This window comes from Carcharhinus amblyrhynchos, chromosome 29 (genome assembly GCF_965287045.1).
Source record: "Carcharhinus amblyrhynchos chromosome 29, sCarAmb.v2.hapA, whole genome shotgun sequence".
NCBI lineage: Eukaryota > Metazoa > Chordata > Chondrichthyes > Carcharhiniformes > Carcharhinidae > Carcharhinus > Carcharhinus amblyrhynchos.
In genome coordinates, this window is record NC_137352.1 from 9,231,554 (window position 1) to 9,249,490 (window position 17,937).

Here is a 17,937-nt window from a genome sequence, read left to right on the forward strand (position 1 = left end):
CCATAGGAAGCATTCTTTCTGGTTGTATCACAGCTTGGTATGGCTCCTGCTCTGCCCAAGACCGCAAGGAACTACAAAGGTCATGAATGTAGCCCAGTCCATCAAGCAAACCAGCCTCCCATCCATTGACCCTGTCTATACTTCCTATTCCCTCGACAAAACAGCCAGCATAATTAAGGACCCCACGCACCCCGGACATTCTCTCTTTCACCTTCCATCGGGAAAAAGATACAAAAATCTGAGGTCACGTACCAATGGACTCAAAAAAGAGTTTCTTTCATGCTGCCATCAACCTTTTAAATGGACCTACCTTGCATTAAGTTGATCTTTCTCTACACCCTAGCTATGACTGTAACATTACATTCTGCATTTCCTTCTCTATAAGCTTCATGTGTATAGCACGCAAGAAACAATACTTTTCACTGTATGTTAATACACGTGACAATAATCAAATCAAACCTTCATTTTGACAAATTTGCCAATTCTAGCATTACAGTTCTTGTCAATTTCCCTGGATCTGGAGCATACAATAAGTAAAATACAACTTCAGCTGTAGATTGTGGAGCCAGTATTTTAAGTTCATAAGTTCATAAGATATAGGAGCAGAATTAGGCCATTTGGCCCTGGTGGAGACTACCTCGCTAAATATTTTTAAGACGCGGGTTGATGGGTTTTTGATAAGAGAGGGGATTAAGGGTTATGGGGAGAGGGCGGGAATGTGGAACTGAGCCACGACAGATCAGCCATGATCTTATTGAATGGCGGGGCAGGCTCGAAGGGCTAGATGGCCTACTCCTGCTCCTATTTCTTATGTTCTTAAATCTGCACTGCCATTCAATCATGGCTGATGTGCTCCCCATCCCCATTTTCCTGCCTTCTCCCCATAACGTTTCAACCCGTTGCCAATTAAAAATCAATCTAACTCCTCCTCAAATTTACTCACTTTATTGCACTTTGGGATAGCGAATTATTTTAAACAAATGATTTTAGCGTAATTCTTCCATCCAACAACATATATAAAGCTGTTTATATTCAAAGCATGAATGCAATGGCTAGGAATTTTCATTCTGTTTTTGCTTCACATTCTAGAGCCTGCTTTCAACAAGGACCAGCATCTCTTTACCCACATTAACTCCACCCATGCCAGGGTCAACCTTCAAGGATGGAACAATGGCGGTTGCCCCATCACAGCCATCATCATGGACTATCGGCCTAAAGGCACCTGGCCTTGGCTCACTTTGAAAACCAACATATCCAATGAGGTGTTCCTGCAGGATTTGCGTGAGGCTACCTGGTACGAGTTGAAAATGAGAGCCTGCAACAGCGCTGGATGTGGCAATGAAACAACTCACTTTGCCACGCTTGATTACGATGGAAGTAAGTTTGGCTTTTCCGAGGAGTTTGGAGGGAGCATTTAACTTTTTAATCCTTCTGATTGGTTCTATTGGAAAACAATCCTTCATGCAAACAGACCAGGGTGACCTGGGATCTGGATGCCCTGTTACATTCCTAGATTGTCAAACAGAAGCACAATGTTGCTCTTTCCAGATGCTTCTTCCCTAAAGCCCAGGCATATTGCAAGCCATTAGAAGGATAGTATCGAACCTCAGAAGGACATAGACAACTTGGTGGAATGGGCAGGCAGGCGGCAGATGAAGTTCAATATGGAGAAATGTGATTCCTTTTGAGAGGAGGAATATGGAAAGACCATTAAATAAGGGGAATGGGAGCCTGGGTGTATATATGCACGTAAATTATTGGGGAACATGGGACTTAATAGGATTGGATGTTATAGGTAAGCCTAGTAGGTAGAGATAAGATCAGCACAACTTGTGGGCCAAAGGGCCTGTTTGTGCTATAGTTTTTCTATGATTCTATTGAAGATGGCAGGACAGGTTCAGAGAGCAGTCAATAAATCTTACAGTATCCTGGGCTTCATTAATAGGGCACACAGTACAAGGAGATTAGGTTGGACTTGTATAAGTCATTGGTCCAGCATCAGCTGGAATGTTGTTTCCAGTTCTGAATGTTGCGCTTTAGGAAGGGTATGTAGGCATCGGAGACAGTGCAGAATAGATTCACGAAACTGATTCATGGGATAAGGAACATCTGTTATGACGATAGATTGGAAAAATTGGGATTGTTTTCCCTGGAAAAGAGAAGGTCATGAGGACAGTTGAGAGAGGTGTTCAAAATCATGAGGGGGCCAGACAGAGTACATAAGAATTAGGAGCAGGAGTAGGCCATCCGGCTCCCCAAGCCTGGTCCACCATTCAATAAGATCATGGCTGATCTTTCTGTGGACTCAGCTCCACTTACTCGCCCACTCACCAAACTCTTAATTCCTTTTCTGTTCAAAAATCTATCTACCTTTGACTTAAAAACATTCAATGAGGTAGCCTCAACTGCTTCACTGGGCAGGGAATTCCATCGATTCACAGCTCTTTGTGTGAAGAAGTTCCTCCTCAACTCTGTCCTAAATCTGCTCCCCCTTATTTTGAGGCTATGCCCCTAGTTCGAGTTTCACCCGCCAGTGGAAACAACTTCCCTGCTTCTATCTTATCTATTCCCTTCATAATTATGTATGTTTCTATAAGATCCCCCCTCATTCTTCTGGATTCCAATCAGTATAGCCCCAGTCTACTCAGTCTCTCCTCATAAGCCAACGCTCTCAACTCCAGAATCAACCTAGTGAATCTCCTCTGCACCCCCTCCAGTGCCAGTGTATCCTTTCTCAAGTAAGGAGACCAAAACTGTACACAGTACTCAAAATGGCCTCATACACTTTATACAGCTGCAACATAACCTCGCTGTTTTTAAACTCCATCCTTCTAGCAATGAAGGACAAAATTCCATTTGCTTCTTAATTACCTGCTGCACCTGTAAACTAACTCTTTGCGACCCATGCACAAGGACACCCAGGTCCCTCTGCACAGCAGCATGCTGCAATTTTTTACCATTTAAATAATAGTCCATTTTGCTATTATTACTGCCAAAATGGATTACCAACATTGTACTCCATCTGCCAGACCCTTGCCCACTCGATTAGACTATCTATAGCCCTTTGCAGACTTTCAGCGTCCTCTGCACACTTTGCTCTGCCACCATCTGTCATCTGTGAATTTTGACACACTACAATTGGTCCCCAATTCCAAATCATCTATGTAAATCCTAAACAATTGCGGTCCCAACACTGATCCCTGAGACACACCATTAGTCATTGTTCCCCTATCAGAAAAACACCTATTTATTCCCATTCTTTGCCTTCTGTTAGTTAACCAATCCCCTATCCATGCTAATACATTACCCGTAACACTGTGCACCTTTATCTTATGTAGCAGCCTTTGGTGCGGCACCTTGTCAAATGTCTTCTGGAAACCCAGATACACCACATCCACAGATTCCCCAGTGTCCACTGTGTACGTAATGTTCTCAAAGAATTCCACCAAACTAGTCAAATATGACCTGCCCTTCATGAACCCATGCTACGTCTTGCCAATAGGACAATTTATATCCAGATTTCTCGTTATTTCTTTCTTGATGATAGATTCAAGCACTTTCCCCTCTACACTAAACCAAATAGCCTTTAGTTACCCACCTTTTGTCTACCTCCTTTTTTAAACAGTGGCGTCACATTTGCTGTTTTCCAATCTGTGAGAACCATCCCAGAGTCCAACACATTTTGATAAATTACCACTAGTGCATTTGCTATTTTCCCTTGTCTTTTAGTACCCTAGGATTCATTCCATCAGGACCAGGAGACTTGTCTACCTTTAATCCCATTAACTTGCCCAATACTATTCCTTTTGTGATAATGATCGTTTCTGGGTCCTCACCTGCCATAGCCTCCTTGTGTTCAATTTTTGCATGTCATTTGTGTCTTCCACTGTGAAAATCGACATAAAATACCTGTTCAATACCTCAGCCATTTCCTCATTTCCCATTATTAAATCCCCCTTCTCATCATCAAAAGGACTAATGTTTACTTTAACCACTCTTTTTTGTTTTACATACTTACATAAGAACATAAGAACATAAGAAATAGGAGCAGGAGTAGGCCATCCAGCCCTTCGAGCCTGCCCCGCCATTCAATAAGATCATGGCTGATCTGTCGCTGCTCAGTTCCACTTTCCCGCCCTCTCCCCATAACCCTTAATCCCCTCTCCTATCAAAAACCCATCAACCCGCGTCTTAAAAATATTTAGCGAGGCAGCCTCCACCACTTCAACGGGCAGAGAATTCCAGAGATTCACCACCCTTTGAGTGAAGAAGTTCCTCCTCAACTCCGTTCTAAACCGCCCCCCTTTTATCTTGAGGCTGTGCCCCCTAGTCCTATTGTCTTTTTTGAGCGGGAAGAGTCTTTCCACCTCTATCCTATCCATCCCATTTATCATCTTATACGTCTCAATGAGATCTCCTCTCATTCTTCTAAACTCTAACGAGTACAAGCCCAGTTTATTCAGCCTCTCCTCATAGCTCAACCCCCTCAACTCCGGTATCAGCCTAGTAAACCTCCTCTGCACTCCCTCCAAGGCCAAAATATCTTTGCGCAGGTGCGGCGCCCAAAAATGCACACAGTACTCCAGTTGCGGCCTCACCAATGCTCTATACAGCTGCAGCAAGACCTCCCTACTTTTATATTCAATCCCCCTCGCTATGAAGGCCAGCATCCCATTCGCCTTCCTGACCACCTGCTGCACCTGCAAGCTGGGTTTTTGCGACTCATGCACAAGGACCCCGAGGTCCCTCTGCACCGTCGCCTGCTGCAGTTTTTCGCCTCGTAAGTAATAGTCCTTCCTACCATTTTTCCTACCAAAGTGGACCACCTCACACTTGCCAACATTAAATTCCATTTGCCATTTCCTGGCCCATTCGCCCAGCCTATCTAGATCCTTCTGCAGACTCTCAACACCCTCCGCACAATTTGCCGTTCCCCCAATCTTGGTGTCATCAGCAAATTTCGACACTCTACACTCGGTTCCCTCCTCCAGATCATCTATATAAATGGTAAAAAGCTGAGGCCCCAGCACCGACCCCTGGGGCACTCCACTAGTCACCATCCGCCAATCCGAATAGCACCCGTTGACCCCCACTCTCTGCCTCCTATTTGACAACCAATCCTCTATCCACGCTAACACCCTACCCCCAACTCCATGTCCCTCGACCTTCTGCAATAACCTCTTGTGAGGCACTTTGTCAAACGCCTTCTGAAAATCTAGAAAGACCACATCCACCGGCTCTCCTCTATCCACCGCCCTAGACACATCCTCATAGAACTCCAGTAAATTTGTCAGACACGACTTCCCTTTAATGAAACCGTGCTGCGTCTGCTCTATCAAGCAATTCCCTTCAAGATGCTTTGCAATTCCCTCCTTAATGACAGATTCTAACATTTTACCTACCACAGACGTTAAACTAACCGGCCTATAATTCCCCGCCTTTTGCCTGGCACCCTTCTTAAACAACGGCGTAACATTAGCCGTTTTCCAATCATCCGGCACTTCCCCGGAATCTTGTAGAATACTTGTAGAAACTTTTACTATGTTTTTATATTCTGAGCTAGTTTACTTTCATAATCTATCTTACCTCTCCTTACAGCTTTTTTCATGGCTTTCTGATGACCTTTAAAGTTTTCCCAATCCTCTAGTTTCCACTAATCTTTGGTACTTTATACGCATTTTCTTTCAATTTGATTCCCTCCTTTCTTTCTTTAGATATCCGTGACTGATTATCATTTTTCTACAGTCTTTTCTTATTGCTGGTATATACTTTTGCTGAGCAGTGTGAAAAATCGCTTTGAAAGTCCTCCACTGTTCCTCAATTGTCCCACCATAAAGTCTTTGCTCCCAGTTTAGCTTAGCCAACTACTCCCTCATCCCATTGTAATATTCTTTATTTAAGCACATGACACTGGTATTGAATTTTACCTTCACACACTCCATCTGTATTTTAAATTCAACCATACTGTGATCGCTTCTTCCGAGAGGATCCCTAACTGTAAGACAATTAATTATTCCTGTCTCATTACACAGGTACAGATCTAGGATAGCTTGCTCCCTTGTAGATTCCAATACACACTGTTCAAGGAAACTATCACGGGTACACTCTGTGAACTCCTCCGCAAGGCTCCTTGACTGACCTGGTTTGACCAATTGATTTGTAGGTTAAAATCCCCCACGATAATTTCCACACCATTTTTACATGCATCAGTTATTTCTTTGTTTATTGCCTGCCCCAGCGTGATGTTATTATTTGGTGGCTTATAGACTGTGCCAATCAGTGACCCTTTCCCCTTACTATTTCTAATTTCCCAAATGGATTCAATCTTTTTCTCCATAGAATCTATTTTATCTCTCACTATCACCCTGATGTCATCCTTAAATATCAGAGCCACACCATCTCCCTTACCTTCCTGTCTGTCCTTTCGAATAGTCTGTGTAGATCAGGATGTCCCCCTTATCCAAATCCTTTATAAGTTACATAAGTTTTATTCAGTTCAAGAGAATTCCAATTAGAAAATTCCAAATGCGACTGGAACATAAAGCGGAAACAATTTGTGAAATTCAAAAGAAATTGGCAACAAAGAACCCTGAGGCCTAACAGTGTCCATTTTAGAACCATAGAATTCTACAGTGCAGGAGGAGGCCATTTGGCCCACTGAGTCTGCAGTGACCACAATCCCCATGTATTTACCATAACTAATCCCCCTGACACTAAGGGACAATTTAGCACGGCCAATCCCACCTACCCTGCACATCTTTGGAGTGTGAGAGGAAACTGGAGTACCCAGAGGAAACCTACACAGACATGAGGAGAATGTGCAAACTCCACACAACAGTGACCCAAGGCGGGAATCGAACTGGGGTCCCTGGCGCTGTGAGACAATAGTACTAACCACTGTGTCACCGTGCCGCCCTGTCATTTTCCGGATTGTCCATTTGATTGATGACACCATTAGGACATGTGTGACCAGGATGGAGAAACTGGGAGAAGGGAACGGAAGGAAATGGGAGGCTTCAAGGAATGGGTTTGGGAGGAAGTATAATCTCAATAGTGGTGGGTAGATTTAGAATAGATGTAATATCCTCAGCAACAGTAAGCGGAATTCAGGAAGGGAAGGGAACAGTCCGAGGTGTGAAAATGCGAAGCCTGGTAAATGAAATCTTCAAGGTTAGAAGAGCAGGGAGCAGAATGAAATCAGTGACAATGTTAACGGAAAAAGACCTGATTTATTATTGTCGCATACAATCATACAATCCCTACAGTGCAGAAGGAGGTCATTTGGCCCATCGACTCTGCACTGGCCACAATCCCACTCAGGCCCTATTCCCATAACCTCATGAATTTACCTTGCTAATCCCCCTGACACTAGGGTTAATTTAGCATGACCAATCCACCTAACCAACACATCTTTGGACTGTGGGAGGAAACCAGAGCACCCGGAGAAAACATACGTAAATACGTAGAGAATGTGCAAACTCCATATGGACAGTGACCCAAGGCCGGAATTGAACCTGGGTCCCTAACGCTGTGAAGTAGCCGCGCTAACCACTGTGCTGCCCCTTGTATTGGGATACAGTGAAAAGTATTGTGTCTTGCGCACTATACAGACAAAGCATGTTGTTCAGAGAGTACATAGGGGGGAAGGAAAGGAGAGAGTGCAGAATGTAGTGTTATAGTCATTGTTGGTGTAGAGAAAGGTCAACTTGATATATGATTGGAGGCCATGATTGTAAGATGGCCCCCATCAGCTCAAATGAAGAATCTAGAAGGAATTTCTTTCAACAGAGAGCTCTGAGAATCTGAAACATCCATCTACAAGGGATGCTGCCATACTTCAGGAGGGACTCAATACAATCAAGTGGAGAGAAGGGGTGATGCGGTGATGTTGAAAGAGGCAATTTGAATGGGCAGAGTTTTGTTTGGAGTATAAACACAATTAGACCAAATTGAGCATATTTCTGCTGTGGCAGGTTCTGTGTAATTCATAATAAACCACAGCTGAAATTAAAAATACGGCATTACTTCATTCATTATTGCCCTAACGTAAGCAGCTGCTCCACCTAGAGGCTCAGATAACACATTTCAGCCGATCGAAACCAAATATTCGGGTGTCCCCGTGGTCATTTCCTTCATCAGCGCAGCCAGCTTTCCGAAAAAGCAGTAATGTTGGTCAGAGGATTTAACAATGACAAGATCGCCAACCCTTCCCACTGCCTCGGAAAAGCAGCCCGGGCAGCACTGGCATAGGGCAGGGTATTGCTGCCTCACTCGTCCCGAAACGGTAAAATCTCGCCCCCAGGCCAATGGACCTTCCCAGGCTCTGCCCCTCGCCCACTCCGATTCCTGTGGCGGGCAGGCTGGTAAAGTTCCGGACATTCTCTCCTCCACCTTCTTCCGTTGGGAAAAAGATTCAAAGGTCTGAGGCCACCTAGCAACTGACACAAGAACAGCTTCATCCCTGCGGCCGTCAGACTTTTGAATGGATCGACTTATATTAAGTTGATCTTTCTCTACACTCTAGCTATGACTGTAACACCAAGTTCTGCACCCTCTCCTTTTCTTCTTCCCTATGTACTCTATGAACAATATGCTTTGTCTGTATAGACAAAGAAAAACAATACTTTTCACTGTATCCCAATACATGTGACAATAATAAATCTGTGTGGGCTTCCTCCAGGTATTCTGGTTTCCTCCAATAGTCCAAAGATGTGTGGATTAGGTTAATTGGCCAGGCTAAACTGCCCCTTGGTGTCATGTGGATTGCAGGGATAGGGCCTGAATGGTCACTGTGTGAAGGGAAGAGATAGAAGGAGACTATTCGGCCCATCAAGCCTGCACTGATGATAATCCCATTCCAGCTCTATCCCTGCAATCCCCATGACTCTAAGGGGCAGTTTAGACACTAAGGGCCAATCAACCAAACTCACACATCATTGGACTGTAGGAGGAAACCGCAGCACTCAGAAGAAACCCCCCACAGCCATGGGGAGAATGTGCAAACTCCACACAGACACTTACCCAAGGCCGGAATCGAACTTGGTCCCTGGAGCTGTGAGGCAGCAGTGCCAACCACTGTGCCACCGTGCTGCTGTTGGTTTTATTTTACTGAGGCAGGAAATCCAGGTTGAATTATCCTGATCCTTGCTTTGTTGGAAAGTGTTCTTCCGACTGTATCACAGCTTGATACGGTTCCTGCTCTGACCAAGACCACAAGAAGCTACAAAGGGCTGTAAACATAGCCTAGTCCATCACGCAAACCAGCCTCCCATCCGCCGACTCCACACACCCCAGACACATTCTCTTCTACCTTCTTCCATCGGGAAATGGATACAAAAATCTGAGGACACCGGCTCAAGAACAGTTTCTTCTCGGCTGCCATCAGACTTTTGAATGGACCCATATTAAACTGATCTTTCTCTACACCCTAGCTAAGACTGTAAAATTATATTCTGCACCCTCTCCTTTGCTTCTCCCTTATGTACTCTATGAACGTTATGCTTTGTCTGTACTGCAAGCAAGAAACAATACTTTTCACTGCATCCCAATACACGTGACAATAACAAATCGACTCAAATCGAAGCAGCGGTGTTGGGATGTGCGATGCACTTGGCTTATACAGCCCCCCTTGCCCACTGCCCCTGGCCCGTCATAGTCCAGCATTCGCAGAGATTGTGTACAGACCCTGGAATACTGGAGAATATTGATCAGAAGCACGCTGTGTGGTGTGTTCCAATTTGTACCCCTCCTCCTCTCTGTGTGAAACACTGCAGCATGTGGAGTGAACTTTTTCCACACTCAGGCCGGCAGTCAGACCTTGTAAAACGGCGCTTTGAGGTAACAGGCAATTATTTTGACACCTGTCCCCCAACTCTGCGCAACACGTGGCGCCTGGTTCCTACTGTTCTGCCTGGGAGCTCCGGAGATCTCCTTGGACAGCAGGGCAAGGACATGCTTCAAGCTGACAGGGCAGGCGGAGAATGACCTCTACCTGCCTGGCACTATTATCAAATTAATCTTGCAGGCTTGTGGAAGGCGGGAGAGGGGAGAAAATAGCAGGGCTGCTCGATAATAGGACTTGAAGTGTTTCCAGCAGAGTGCTATCTTTCCTCTGTGATTGAATTCAGTGAGCTGGAGCACTGAAGCTGTCACCCCCATCTGCTGGTGTTTCCAGGGCCCCCAGGAAAAGCTGACTGTGAACCACTCTCCTCCTGACTCTAAATCTTCTCCTGCCAAGATTCCCAAACGTACAAGCCGCTAATAAATCCAAATGGGAAATCAGGAGAAACCTCTTTACCCAGAGAGTGGTTCTGACGTGTGGATGTTGAGGTGAATAACGTCGATGGATAAACCCCCCAAGAGAGAAAGCAGTCAAACTTTATTATGTTAACCTTTGATGAGTTTAAAGTTTACCCGTTAGTGTAACAAGGAAGCTTACATTAACACTGCAATGAAGTTACTGTGAAAATCCCCTAGAGTCGTAGAGGTTTACAGCATAGAAACAGGTCCTTCAGCCCAACTTGTTAACGCTGCCCTATTTTTAAACACTAGTCCCAATTGCTCATGTTGGCCCATATCCCTCTATACCCATCTTACCCATGTAACCTTGTTCACCACACTCCAGCGCCTGTTCGGGTACATAAAATCTAGAATCATAGAATCCCTACAGTGCAGAAGGAGGCCATTGAGCCTGCACTGACCATAACCCACACAGATCCTAACCTCATAACCCCATGTATTTACCCTGCTAATCCCCCTGACAATAAGGAGCAATTTACCATGGCCAATCCACCTAACCCGCACATCTTTGGACTGTGGGAGGAAACCAGAGCACCCGGAGGAAACCCACGCAGACACGGGGACAACTTGCATACTCCACACAGACACTGACCCGCGACCGGAATCGTACTCGATCACTGACACTGTGACGCAGCAGTGCTAACCAGTCTGCCACCATGCCACCTCTGTACACAGGGGAACAATTTAGCGTGGCCAATGCACCTAACCAGCATGTTTTCCGGACTGTGGGAGGAAACTGGAGCGCCCAGAGGAGACACGGAGAGACTGTGCAAACTCCGTATCTATCTCCGACTTGAAACCATTTAGGGATTCTACGATTCAATGTATATCTTAACCAAATGTAAGGTCGTGAGTTAAAAGCAGAATGGATATTTCTTCAGATTGGAACATGCTAAGGGGAGTGGGGCATGGTGCCTGGAATTTTGGTGTCACTTGTTTGCCTGTAAGAGCATCGGACACTCCAATAAATGGAAATGTGTCAGCATTGATATTCCAATAATATTGTTTTAGAACCAAACCTGTGACCACAGGAGATGCACAGCAGAACTGTCAGCATCTACGAAAGGCAGAGGTCAGGTTAATGTTCAGGAGGGAGTTTTCCCCTCTCCCAAACTCCTTCAAATAGCAATCTATCTGATGGTTATTTCCGGTACCTTTTCTGGTTTCCTTTCAGCTTTTCTGGATTTTCTTTTCCTTTATCTCTCTCTAGGTGGCACAGTGGTTAGCGCTGCTGCCTCACAGTGCCAGGCTTGATTCCCAGCTTGGGTCACTGTCTGTGTGGTCTGCACCTTCTCCCCGTGCCTGCATGGGTTTCTTCCGGGTGCTCAGGTTTCCTCCCACAGTCTGAAAGATGTGCTGGTTAGGTGCAATGGACATGCTAAATTCTCCCTCAGTGTACCCAAGCAGAGTATGGTGACTGGGGGATTTTCACAGTAGCTTCATTGCAATGTTAATATAAGCCAACTTGTGATACTAATAAATGAGCTTTAAACTAAACTACTCTCAGAATGACTCCAGGAATTCCACCACACCAACTTCCATCTTGTCATTCTCCAAGGAAGAGTCATTCGGAGTCAAATTGTTAACTCTGGGCAGGAATTCTCCAACCTTGCCCATGGCTAGGGTTCTCCAGCCCCGCTGCTGCAAGTGCTCTGTTCTCATCGGCGGTGCGAGACTGGAGAACTCCTGCGGCTAGTTCTCCCAAATGCTCAGTGAGAAGTCTATTTAAATAAACCTGTTGGACTTTAACCTGGTGTTGTGAGACTTCTTACTGCGCCCATCCCAGTCCAATGCCGGCTTCTCCACATCATGGCTCCCAGATGCTGCCAGACCTGCTGAGCTTTCCCAACATTCTCTGCTTTTATTTCAGATTTCCAGCATCCGCAGTATCACAGGATCCTGCAGTGTAGAAAGAGGCCATTCGGCCCATTGAGTCTGCACTGACCACAATCCCACCCAAGCCCTTTCCCCATAACCCCATGCATTTACCCTAGTTAGTCCCTCTGACACTAAGGGGCAATTTAGCATGGCCAATCCACCTAACCCGCACATCTTTGGGCAGAATTTTGCCTTTTTATTAGTGTGATTATCTTCCCTCCATTTCCACAGTCTCTGCAAAATCAAGATATTCCATCATTTTTAAAAGTTTATTTGTTAATCACAAGTAAGGCTTACATTAACACTGCAATGAAATACCGTGAAATTCACCCAGTTGCCACACTCCGGCACCTGTTTAGGTCAATGCATCTCACCAGCACGTCTTTCAGACTGTGGGAGGAAACCGGAGCATCCTGAAGGAAACCCATGCAGACACGGGGATAAAGTGCAACCTCCACACAGACAGTGACCCGAGCCAGGAATTGAACCCAGCCCCCTGGCACTGTGAGGCAGCAGTGCTAACCACAGTGCCACCGTGCCGACCCCATGGTTTTGCAGTCGCTCACAACTTCTTTTATTAGTCCAGGCTGCCTGATGAACCCATTCGAGGGAGCATTAGGAACAGGAGGGGGCCATTCAGCCCCTCAAGTCCACTCTTCCTCTAATTTGAGCTGATCTGCACTTCTCAGTTTCATTTTCTAACCATTATTCCTCAGCCATTGGTAACTTTACCCAAATAAAACCATTGATCTGAGTTTTGAACGCTCCAATCTCTCTACTGAAGAGACTTCACATCTTCTTTCACCTTCTTAGCATCATGTTTTTCAGAGTTAAAGTCATTAGACGAGTGCAATTTATCGTTTTTTTCAACCATAGCAGTAACAATCACTTGCATTTATATAGCATCTTTAATGTAACAAAGCCATCTCACAGAAACATGAACTGCTCTTTCATCTCAATATTCATGTACAAATATAAACAAGTCCCTCATAGAATCATAGATCCCCACAGTGCAGAAGGAGGCCATTTGCCCCATCAAGTCTGTACCAACCACAATCTCACCCAGGCCCTATTCCTGTAACCCCACACATTTACCCCACTAATCCCCCTGACACTAGAGTCAATTTAGCTTGGCCAATCAACCTAACCTGCACATCTTTGGACTCATAGATACGGTCTTGGGATATCCATTTACTGCGAGCAACCATTTCAATTTTAAGTCATTTATAAATAAAAAATGTACATGTTATAAATAATTCCAATGTCTCTACAGTCTGATTTCAGCCCTAAGGCACTTGTAAACTATCTCAATATCACCATTAAAGTTCCTGGCCTGTTCTTAACCCCTTTGGAATTTATTTCCAGGTATCTCTTACCATTTAGAAGCTGATGTATTTTTTATTTGATACTTTAGGCACCATCCCACCAATCAAATCGATGCAAGGAGAGGGAGATGACGTGAAGAAATTGTTTACCATTGCCTGCCCTGTGATCCTGGCGACGGTTGCTGTGGCACTTCTGTTTATTATCCGGAAAAAACGGAAGGAGAAGCGCCTGAAGAGACTGCGAGGTGAGCGGGAATGGCCAGGGGGCAATAAGATGTAGCCTCGGGGCAAAATAATTATTCATGGGGTGATTGCAGGGCGCAGTCCATTTTTTAAAAATTATTTTTCCAAGGGAGATGGTAAAATGTCGTTCCTTCCAAGTTTCCCTCAAGAAGGTAGTGACGCCCCACTTGCTTGAACCGTGGCAGTCCATCCGTAGCAGTTTGACTCAACGAACAGTTTGCTAAGCCAGTTTCACAGAACAGTTAAGAGTCAGACACATTTCTCTGTGGCTCTGGAGTCACTTGTAGGCCAGACTGGGTAAGGACGGCAGATTTCCATCCCTATAAGGACATTAGTGAACCAGCTGGGTTTTTACAACAATCAGTGATAGCTTTATGGTCACTATGACTGAGACAAGCTTAAATTCCAGACTTATTAATTGGATTTGAGCCTGTGTCTCCTGGAACTGTCTTGGGTCTCTGGATTGCTAGTCCAGTGACTCTGTCACTGTCTCACCTCAATCATCCTTCATCTCACTGAGGTGAGGAGACATTTCTTCACCCAGAGAGTGGAATTCACTCCTGCAGAAAGTAGTTGAGGCTAAAACATTGTGTGATTTCAAGAAGAAATTAGTTAGAGCTCTTGGGGGTAAAGGGATTGGGGAGAAGTGGTGGGGGGGGTGGGTGCGGGGGCTGTGGGATAGCAGGAACAGGATATGGATTTTGGTGATCAGCCATGATCAAAATGAATGGCACTGCAGGCTTGAAGGGCCAAATGGCCTACCCTGTTTCTACTGATAGCTCATTTCATTAGAATTAGCTGTGGAACTGATGTGGAAGTGAAGTCCAAAGATGTGCAAGTTAGGTTGATTGGCCATGCTAAATTGATGTAGATGCATAGGTTAGAGAGGATTGGGGGTAGGGCCTGTGTTGGATTGTGGTCGGCGCAGACTCGATGGGCTGAAGGGCCTCTTTCTGTATTGTGGGGTCCCTATGTTTTCTATGAGACTGAGAGGGCCCCATAAACCACAGTCAATAGTACAGAACTGTGTACAGTTCTGGTCACCCTATTATAGAAAGGATATTATTAAACTAGAAAGAGTGCAGAAAAGATTTAAAACTTGATAGTTTGAGTTATAAGGAAAGGCTGGGCAGACTGGGACTTTTTCCTCTGGAGCCTGGAAGGCTTAGGGGTGATCTTATAGAGGTCTGTAATATAATGGGGGGCATAGATAGTCAATATCTTTTCCCAACGCTAGGGAAGTCTAAAACCAGAGGGCATAGATTTAAGGTGAGAGGGAAGAGATACAAAAGGGTCCAGAGAGGCAATTTTTTCACTCAGAGGGTGGTGAGTGTCTGGAACGAGCTGCAGAAGTAGTAGTAGAGGCGGGTACAATTTGGTCTTTTAAAAAGCGTTTAGACAGTTACAGGCTGATGCCGGAGTTGAGGGGGTTGAGCTATGAGGAGAGGCTGAATAAACTAGGCTTGTACTCGTTAGAGTTTAGAAGAATGAGGGGAGATCTCATTGAGACGTATAAGATGATGAATGGGATGGATAGGATAGAGGTGGAGAGACTCTTCCCACTCAGAAAGGACAGTAGGACTAGGGGGCACAGCCTCAAGATAAAGGGGGGGGGCGGTTTAGAACGGAGTTGAGGAGGAACTTCTTCGCTCAAAGGGTGGTGAATCTCTGGAATTCTCTGCCCGTTGAAGTGGTGGAGGCTACCTCGCTAAATATTTTTAAGACGCGGGTTGATGGGTTTTTGATAAGAGAGGGGATTAAGGGTTATGGGGAGAGGGCGGGAATGTGGAACTGAGCCACGACAGATCAGCCATGATCTTATTGAATGGCGGGGCAGGCTCGAAGGGCTAGTTGGCCTACTCCTGCTCCTATTTCTTATGTTCTTATGTTCTAAGACAGGTAGAGAGGGATATGGGCCAAATGCGGGCAATTGGGACGAGCTTAGGGGTTTAAAAAAAGGGGTGGCATGGACAAGTTTTGCCGAAGGGCCTGTTTCCATGCTGTAAATCTCTATGACTCTGAGTCTTGGATGTAATAGCAGCAGGGATCCTGTGTCGCTTTGGTGCTTTTTAACTAGAATCAGAGTGACATTCACATCCCGAGATCCAGCCAGGGACTTGAACTGGAATCAGCACCGTGTGTAGACACTGGGTATTACTGCGGTTTCACTGATGGAATCTGAGTAGCTACGAGAGTGACTGAGGGGCTGCTGGTGAATGCCAGTGAATGAATACCTCCTGGGTAAGGAAAGTAATGAAGCAACAAATATATAAGTGAGCTGATTCAGCAAATCAACCTGGTTTTAATTTAATGAGAATTTCCTGGTTCTTATTCAAAACTTAGAGCTGAGCAAAATACATAGCTTCAGAGTGCTAAGCTAGCATCTGTTTTTGCCTTCCTCAGGAGCTTGAAGAGCTCCCAATATAAACTGCATGCAGAAAATTTGATGGGATGAAACTTGAATGGACTTTTGCACATTCTGTGTTTTTATTTTTCATATAAAGCTCCTTAGATACCTAATTATTTCTTAAGAGTGAACTTGTGTTTTAGAATTCTGATGGGGTGTACCTTTATTCATAAGTTCATAAGATATAGGAGCAGAATTAGGCCATTCGGCCCACTGAGTCCACTCCGCCATTTGATCATGGCTGAAATGCTCCTCATCCCCATTTTCCTGCCTTCTCCCCATATCCCTTCAACCCATTACCGATTAAAAATCTGTCTAACTCCTCCTTAAATTTACTCACAGTCCCAGCATCCACCACACTTTGGGGTAGCGAATTCCACAGATTCACAACCCTTTGGGAGAAGTAGTTTCTCCTCAACTCTGTTTTAAATTTGCTGCCCCTTATCCTGAGACTATGATCTCTTGTCCCAGAATGTCCCACCAGAGGAAGCATCCACTCCACATCTACCTTATCCATACCTTTTATCATCTTGTATACCTCAATTTGATCTCCCCTCATTCTTCTAAATTCCAGAGAGTATCGGCCTAAACTGTTCAATTTTTTCATACGACAAACCCCTCATCTCTGGAATCAATCTAGTGAACCGCCTCTGAACTACTACATCTTTTCTCAAATAAGGGGAGCAAAACTGTGCACAATATTCCAGGGGCAGCCTCACCAATGCCTTGTATAGTTGCAACAATACTTCCTCACCTTTATATTCTATTCCTTTAGCTATAAATGCCAACATTCCATTCACTTATTCTGTTTGCTTTCCTTGGCTGTGCCAAGTACAAAGAGAATAAATCTGACTGAGATGGAATTGGACGCCAGTCTCTTTACAAAGTGCCACCATGGCACAGGTGGTTCAAGGAGGACACGTCTGACCAGATGGCCACAGATTTGAGTCGGATGACTGGCTTGGACGGTGGAGACAAAATCTTTGGAGTCGTTTAAGAGCCAGTTGGAAGCAATGAGGGGAGGATGGCAGGTTTGTCTGGGTGGATGAACTAAGATAGGCTGAACCACTCCCTTCATCTGTGACCCCTTGCTGGAGCTTAGACTCTCTCTGCCCTGAGCACTCTTTAATGGGCCAAGCTCGAGACTGTCTCCAAGCCCAATTCCAATCCATCCAGAAGCTCCCCAAGGTTTGCCAGCTGTACATTTTTACTCCTCTCGCAGATGGCACCTTCATAAATGTCCTTGTCCCCCAACATACACACCCCACCCCCATCCTCAATGCCACACCCATGAAATGAAAAATCTGCTCTGGCCTTAGAGGTTTTTATGTGAAATGTTTTGGGGTTTTCAGCCTTGATGGGTCCACGCCCACAGTGGAGGTGTGAGTTACAAGACATGGATCAGGCATACAAATGCCTATTGAATACTTGGATGGCGCGGTGGCACAGTGGTTATCATTGCTGCCTCACAGCACCAAGGACCCAGGTTTGATTCCTGACTTGGGTCACTGTCTGTGTGGAGTTTGCACGTTCTCCCCGTGTCTGCGTGGGTTTCCTCCAGGTGCACCGGTTTCCTCCCAGCCTAAAGATGTGCAATTTAGGTTGTTTGGTCTTGGTAAATTGCCGCATAGTGTGAGAGGGACTAGCCGGGGAAATACGTGGGGTTAAGAGAATAGGACCTAGGTGGGATTGTAGTGTGTGCAAACTTGATGGGCCAAATGGCCTTCTTCCGCACTGTTGTGATTCTGTGAATATGGCCTGCCCCACCCAGGCTCCAAACAGCAA

General features: G+C 45.3%; 1 protein-coding gene across 2 annotated transcripts in view; it reads left to right on the forward strand.

Moving 5' to 3' along the window:
- dscaml1 (Down syndrome cell adhesion molecule like 1) overlaps window positions 1–17,937 on the forward strand; it is a 605,093-nt gene that overhangs the window by 568,926 nt on the left and 18,230 nt on the right. For both annotated transcript variants that reach the window (XM_080214516.1, XM_080214517.1), the window contains exons 26-27: window positions 1,090–1,377; window positions 13,592–13,747. In XM_080214516.1, coding sequence (XP_080070642.1) covers window positions 1,090–1,377; window positions 13,592–13,747 — 444 coding nt within the window. The remainder of the gene's footprint in view (window positions 1–1,089; window positions 1,378–13,591; window positions 13,748–17,937) is intronic.